Below are 8,229 nucleotides of genomic sequence, written 5' to 3'. Positions count from 1 at the left end.
ATTAGGAAAGATAAATGTATAGAATTTTGGTTGAAGCTTGCTTCTCATGTAAGTTTCATTACAAGGAAGCAATCAAAAAGTAAATTAACCTTCCGTTGAATCCCATGCTATTATGCCACTGATTACAAAATGGAAATAATAAGTTAAAATACATTTACAAAATAGGCCCTACATAAATCTTTTTTTTTTTAATTTTGACCCTTAATTTGGCCAGTTTTAAATCTCTGGGACGTAACCGCGTAATACTAAAGCGACTATGGCGGAGTCAACTTTCCTTTCACGGCTGGTAAATGGTTAATCGTCGTAAAACACGTCATGGCGAATAACGGCGTCTGCGTCCCACCAGGTATCCATGTCAGATCTCGTTACGTTCCCTAACGGCGAGCTGACTTTTCTCACGTCCCCGACCGTCAGGTCACCGGTGGCGTCATCCCTGACGTAGATCTTCTCGAAGCCGCCGTATCCTAAGCCGACGATCTTTCCCAGCTGGGGCCGCCACTGGCCGAGCATCGCCGGTATCCGACATCTGACGCGCGTGTCCCATAGCCTCAGCGATAGGCCGTCTCTGGACCCGTTCTCCCTACTCGCCATCACGACCACCGACGGCGATGTGGACGCAGCTACCGGCTTCCCACCGAACACAGAACTGATTCTCGACTCCTTGTTGGTGTCGTAAACAGAGATCAAACTTTCTGCAGAGTCATCATCGTCGTCGTTGAAGTCTAATCCCAAGCCCAGATTATCCCACAGCTTCACGACGCTACTTCCGCCGGCAAAGTCCGCCCAGGAGAACCGACGTCGGAACTTCGATTTACGATTCTCCTCGTAGCTTTCCACATAATGATCCGAACCACCTGCCACCCGGAAATCTTCATCTACTGGTTGACTCCGATGCGATTCGGGTTCTTCGTCGTCGCCATCTTCTTCTCCATCGTCAGAAAATGACGAACAAGTTTCGCCTTCGCTGTCGGTATCATAGTCGTCAACGAATTTCAAAAGAGGCTCCGAAGCTATCGAATTATCTCTCTTGATTTTGAGAATGAAAACCTTGATTCCGTTCACTATGGTGCTAAAAGATGCGACTATGGCGAGAATCAAGGCGCCCACTTTCCAAATGCTGGAGGCTTCAAACCCAGAAACCGAAAGAACTTGAGAAAGCAAGTATGAGTTCGGTATTGAGAGCTCGAATTCGTTTAGGTAGCTGATCACAGGGATTTCCATGGCATCCAAAACGGAAGTTGAGAGAGAGAGAGAGAGAGGTAGGTGAGAAGACGGGGTTTTCGGAAGGCAAGGAGGTTTGTGTTTTTAAAGGCAGAGAAAGACAATAAGGTGCTGTAAAGATTAGTTAATTCTGTAGTAGAAATTTAGGGACACGTCGGAAAAGGTGGCCGGATTTTAACGACAGGTAAAAGATGGGGACCGCTGTGTCAGCCCCGTTACAAAGTTATTAGGTGCTTTAGTTTCATGGGATAAATAAATGAAATTAAATATTAGAGCACTTATTCTATTTATTTATTTCCCTTTTAAGCATCCAAAGAGGAACATAAAGTTTTCTTTTAAGAACGATTTGGAATAATGATTTTTTATATTATTTTATATTTTTTCCGTTCACATTTAATGGCGTTGACATTGATAAAAAGTTATATTATATAAAAACATACTATAGTCATAGACATTTGGATCTCGATAAATTTTATTTATTTTAAAATTAAGAAAATATTTTTTAGTAATGTTATGAATTTTTTTATAAAAAATATGTAAAATTATAAAACAAATGAATGAAAAAAGTAAAAAATATAATTTTTTTTTTTTTTTAACTCTTGTCGGAACCAGTCTCGTGCTACATCCTCGTAGTGCTCACATTGTATAGGAAAGTCATATCTTATTCTTATTTTATTTTATTAATATATTATTAGTTTAAAAGTTGATGAATAATGTAAAAAATAAAATAAATATGTAACATAATCTTTTTCACAAAAAACTATGCATAATATAAATCATGAAGTAAGGAAGATGATTTTAAATTATGAATTAATGAGTATATTTGGTCATGGAAAATCTTGAGAATGTTTAAGAATACTTGGTAATTTCTTTATTAGATTTTGAAAAATAAGAGATAAAAATTTTTAATAAAAGTTTAGAAAATGCTAAGTTGCCACTTAGTGTATTTGGATTTTTTTTAAATGTTAAAAAATAGTTATCATTGGTGAATTTGTGTGTGTTTTTTTAATATTTTAATGTGTTTTTTAATATTTTTAAAAAAGCAAAATAGACTAGGGGCAACTTGGGAGCTACCTAACATCACTCTAAAAGTTTTGTTGAAAATAAGTTTTGTACTAATTTTGTAAAATTCAATAGATAAAATTAAAGAAAAACTCTTCAAATCAGTATTTGGGATTTCACAATTTTAAAATCCAATCTATCCCTTTTAAATTTTTTTAAAATTGATATAAAAAAAAAAAAACTCACAATTGTCAATACCATGCATGAGTCAATATCAATACTCCGTCTAAAGACTGATAAAAATACTTAATTGAGAATTTCTTAATATTCAATATTAATTTTAGACATTTGCTTACTCATCATCCCGACATATTATACCACACATATTTTTTATTTTTTTTTTAAATATTGATTTTAAGTTTCTTAAACTAATTGAATTCTTCTGTTTATTATTTATACATCATATATTTGGTAAAATAAAAAATAAAAATTTGAGTATAATGTATGATGTATGAAGTTGATTAATAGAATTTTTTTTTTCAATTTTAAGGGAATTAAAAACTAAAATTATTATAATTGTAAAAATGTAAACTGATTTTTAAGATTATTACACTTTTTTGTTTTAAGTTTTCCGATTTATTGAAAATTTCTAAAAACTTTGCTGTAATTCCAAAGACAAAACGGAAAGATGCGGCGGGCAGTGTCCGACCCGAAATCGTGACCGAGTGAAATGGCGATTACTGTTCCACCACGCGAGTGCGGAAATGTGGTATCAGCCCATTGCTTTTGGAATCCTTTTCTTTTTTATATCTACGTGGAAGGTCCCACCACTTTATGCGGACGATGTGATTGGTCCTTTTTCTGGTGGGGCCACAATTTATTCTTTGCAATTCATGAGAGGTTCGAATAATAATAATAATAAATGTTTTAATTCATGCGATTTTATTTAATTGTTATAATTTTTTTAAAATTTTTATATAAAATATAATAAATAATTAATTTTTTAAAAAAATTTAAAATAATAATAATATTATTAAAAATAATATTTTAATAATATTTTATTTAACATTTATCTCTACTTATCTTCACTTAATTTACTATCTAAATTCCTCTCACTTTAATTATCTACAAAATAATTAAAGAATATGGCTTCCAATTCCAAAGTAAGAATATTATTTTAATTTAGGGACAGTTCAGGGACATTATGCGGTCGTAATTTTTGGTTCCTCCTTTTCACATTCGCTTCTCTTTTCACATTCAATTTTATTAGATTATTCTTAAAAATTTAAGGACAATGTAAGCATAGTTGGTTAATATTTGTAAGGAGTAACGTTTGAGTGATGATTTAGATATTCTAGAATTTACCGTACTTTTTGAATATCTAATGTTATCTGAGGAATTCACTCATAATCAAATTATAAATGTTGTGAAACTTATTATATGTATCTATCTTTTTTTCACGTTAGATTTTAGAGTTCAGACAAAAGTTTTTGAGAATTCGAATCTACCAGAGTTTTTGTTTAAAAATTTAGAATTTAAAATATGAGAGATAAACACATAAAATAAATCTCACGGCAATAATGATTGCTCGTGTGATTTTCAAAAATATGAAGTACTCAATAAATATTGTGAGGCATGCATTATGCATATATATCTCTCTCACTCTAGATATTAAAATTCGATCAACAACTCTAAAAGATCTAAATCCTCCAAATTTCAAGTTCTCAAATATCTTTGTGTGGTGGTCCTTGACTCCTTGAAGATTCGAAGCCTCGAAGCCAAGCTAATGAATCATGTGAGTGAATTGCCAAATCATGTTAGAAGAAATATATAAACCATTCATTTCACATTGGACTTTAGTCTTATTTGACCTCAAACACTCTTCATTTCACGTGTTAAATGCAGATAAAGTTTCATTTATATTTTTTTCCGGCCATATTGCAAAAGTCAATGTAAAATTGTTAAATTGCATTAATTAATTATCTCTTAGTAATTTATTTAACCATAAGCTTACCCACCTTGGGCACTTAAATTTAATGTGAACATGATATACTTTAACAATTTACCAATTATAAATATTTTTTTCATAATTAGAGGACTTACATATTTTCTACTTAGATAATTAACAAATGAAATTTTGGAAGAACTTGCAGTGATTGTTTGGAGAATTTAATAAAAAAGAAGAAGAATGAATGGCACCTCCAAAGGAAGTGTTCGAAGTCAACTGGAAAGTTGCAGTAGACAAGCAGGAAGCCTCAATGAGAATGAACAAATCTCTATATCCAGATCCTTTGCTATAACCTTTGAAATCGAGTTGGAACTTCATAAGATCATTCTCAAAGGCGATGCTTTACTTGCAGTCAAGACAATTAATGGCATGGAAGAGAGCTAGAACAAAGAAGGATTACTCATCTCTGATGTAAAACACATGCTTTCCAAATTTGTTGGCTCCTCTGTTAATCATATTAGAAGGGATGCAAACAAGGTAGCACATATATTAAGCAAAAGTGTATTTTCTATTTCATATGTTCTTGTTGATATGGAGGAAGCTCCAAATTGTATTGCATCTCTCCTGTACAGATTATCATCAATAAAATTTCATGATTTTCCATTTAAAAAAGAATGGGTCAACATTGTGTATGCATTTTTTTTTTAAAAAAAAAAGTTTATTATTAAAATAATTATATTTTCATGTAAATCTCATATTTATTTATATTTTTTAAAAAGAGTACGTGACACTCGGCCAAAACTGCAAATATCCCTAAAAAAAATTACACAAAATGTTAAACCTAAATGTCATATTCCACAATCTCCTTTTGACCAGAATTTCCATAGAAAAATCAGTTGAAACGAATATTAGCCGCTTTCACAACGAAATAAATAGTTTGATACATATCATTGAACAAAAACCGCATGATCCATGCGAATCACACGATCACGAGCCACTGTGGAAAAGCACATGATCAAGATGAAATTCATGATGGTCGTAGACTCGTAGGTTCGTCGGTGGGGGCAAACCCACCCCTAGGTGATGCCTTCTATAGTTCAAGGGAAAATGACGGTGACCCCACTTGTTAGGTAGGAAATTATTGGTTGAGCATAGGCTTAAAGTTCCCTATCTATCAACTATTAAATTCTAATTATTAAATGTTTGTTACATCAATATAAAAAAATTATTTAATCTTTCATTGATGCCAATTTTTTAGAATATTTACCCGAATTTTAATGATTAATAGAAGAGACATCGTTGTATAAAAGGAATTCTATCATATTTATTATTTTTTATGTTAATGATTTTAAATAATATTAAATATTTAGTAAAAATTAAAAGATTGACAATTTTATATGGATGGTGGTATTCCCATTGTTGGGAGCTCCCACTAGTACGATTTTAAATGTTTTTTATATGTATATTTTTAACATTTTTAAATATATATATTTTTAAAAAAATTCATAACACCATTAAAAAAAATTTCCTAATTCCGGAAAAAAAAAAAAAAAAAAAAAAAAATCTCTGCGAAAGCTTAACATTATTCTTTTTATATTGTGAGACAATTAAAATTTAGATAAGAACTCCAAAGAATCTTTTATTACTTTTCATGTCATAAACTTTTGTTCGGACTTGTAATTAATAAAAGGGAGGGTTAGGCAAGACACCTAATTTATTGGACGGAATCTATATAGTTCCAAACATGCAATATGCACATTAGATGTTGACATGACTAGAAGTATGAACCATATGAAGGCATTTCATTATCTCCTTCTTGCAAAAGGTCATAATGAAAATAAAAGTGATGCTCTAATTGCCTGTACTTTCACTATCACATAATTAAAAAAAATATCCCTTTTAATAGAAAAATCCATATGGTTATCATGGGATTTTATCAATTTTCAAACTACTCATTGGGTTAAACATTAATGCCTTTATGATGCTTTGTGTTAGAATATTACTATACTTAATATAAAATATATTTATAATATTCTCGTATGTATGATAATATGACTTATTCTTTACTATACTTAGTTTATTATGTAAATCAATCAATATCAATTACTATAACTGATTCATTGTATTTCCATTATTTTTCTAGTTTCATTCACTTGTAAATAGGGACATGTGATATATATTAAAGAACAATCGAGAAAATTGTAGCCCTAATAGTCTCTCTCATTAATCTTTCTCCCTTCTCAATCTCATTTTTTATTATATTTTATTTTTTACATGGTCTCGGATCAGACACCATGACAGCAATCCTGGAGCCTCTAGTTTGTGCTATCTTTTTCACATGTTTCTGTAGTAGCCATTGGTGTTCCCTTGCTATTTTCTTGTCAGTTCACCACAGTTACATTGGTTCTATTGACACTTGCTGCTTCCCCATGCCTTTCGCTCCATGTATACTTATATTTTCTATACAATCAGATCAACCAATTTCCTAATGACTCTTGCAATGTTTTATTTATTTTTTTCATTCATGACAAGTCTCGTATTCAACGTGTTATTTGGTATTTTTAATCTCCATTCACTATATGTTCTCCAAAGGCTTCTTATACACTTAATAGATATTTGTTCATGATAAGACTCATATTCAACTTGTTATTTGTATTTTTTCTGTTTACCATACATCCTTCAAAGGATTTCTAGCTATACACTTGATGAATCATTGTCTTTATTTTTATCATCAATCTCCTACTTCCGTTCGTTTCTACCCGATGTGCACTTGCGCCACACACCACAGAGACACCATTTGTCAGGTAGTCAGTTAGATTCCCAAGTCTCATCCACCTAGCCAGCAATGTGAATCCAAAATCTCTCTCTTGTTTCTTTTCCCTTCTCAATCTCATTTTCTATTATATTTTATTTTCTACACTTTGTTTCAAATAATTTTCTTTTAAGCTAATATGATGCTTTGTTTATTTGAGACCATTCGTGTTTTTATTTTTAGTTTAATTAATTTTATTTTCTTAAAAGAAACTAGGTTTCCCAACTTTTTTATTTCTAGTTTGTTTAGTTGGTTTTCTTAAAAATTTTCAAGTATCTTTTTGTTTTTTTTATTCTAAAGAAAATATTAAGTACTAGCTCCATCAAAGTTACCACTTAAAAGTTTTTTCTCGTCTACCACTTAAAAGTTACTTTTGCATAATTTATTTATTTATTTTTTTAAGCTCAAAAGCGCCACTAATGTATTTGTGTATATTTTTTTTTTGATATTTAAAAAAAAATGATAAAAAAATACATAAAAAATGCAAAGGAACTAGCGTAATTTCGAGCAGCAACTTTGAGGCTCTGAGTAGTATCCTTTTTCTAGTTTCTAGGTTATAATTTTAGTTGGTTTTTAATTTTCTTTCAATATTTTAATATTTTCTGTTGACGAGACAGATGAATGTGCCTATTTTTAAATTTGTTTTGTAAAGTTAACTAAAATGTGCGACTAATGACTTTCCGTGATTGGCCATGATGTGGTAACTAAATAACACGACTAACAATTTCCTTTAACGAATTAATGGAATTTGGATGGAGAGATTCTTTGTTTTATAATTCTTTTTTTTTTTTGAACAAAGGATCAATTTAATAATTATAAGATCTCAGTGAACTATGAAGTATCAGAGCAAATGGAAAAAAGAAAAAAAAAAAAAAGAGTATGATTGATTGTATTTCATTTCATCTTTATATTTGTGTCTTTCACTTGCCTTTTTATGGAGTCTGAAGAAATATTTAGTCCACACGTATTAATGCGCCCAAGTTTAATGAAAACCTAGTAGGCGAGTGTGAGTCCAATAATGGGTCTTATCGATATACATTATAGATAATAGATAGAGCCTCTGACTGATCAGCAAAGTGATTACTTCAATTAATACATAAAATCATCAAAATATTGATTACTTCAATTAATACATAAAATCATCAAAATATACTTTGGAGTAGGGTTATACAGGAAACTACTGGACCGACATCTACCGATGCAGACAAACTGCCGGATTCAAGAACCAGCCAAAACCAATAGAGAA

The 8,229-nt window shown here is 30.9% G+C and overlaps 1 protein-coding gene across 1 annotated transcript; it reads right to left on the bottom strand.

The window, feature by feature from the left end:
• Positions 1-294: 294 nt before the first annotated feature.
• On the bottom strand, positions 295-1,221 carry LOC122296739. The gene has a single exon (XM_043106538.1). It carries the CDS (start codon positions 1,219-1,221, stop codon positions 295-297), a length of 927 nt encoding a protein of 308 aa, XP_042962472.1.
• Positions 1,222-8,229: the final 7,008 nt, after the last annotated feature.

The sequence above is a fragment of the Carya illinoinensis genome, chromosome 15 (assembly GCF_018687715.1).
Source record: "Carya illinoinensis cultivar Pawnee chromosome 15, C.illinoinensisPawnee_v1, whole genome shotgun sequence".
Taxonomy (NCBI): Eukaryota; Viridiplantae; Streptophyta; class Magnoliopsida; order Fagales; family Juglandaceae; genus Carya; species Carya illinoinensis.
Note: the sequence above shows the minus strand (reverse complement) of the source record. Positions and strands in the feature narration are given on the sequence as shown.

Coding starts and splice junctions, on each gene's coding strand:
- LOC122296739 (XM_043106538.1), bottom strand. CDS start 1,221: ATGGAAATCCCTGTGATCAGCTACCTAAACGAATTCGAGCTCTCAATA.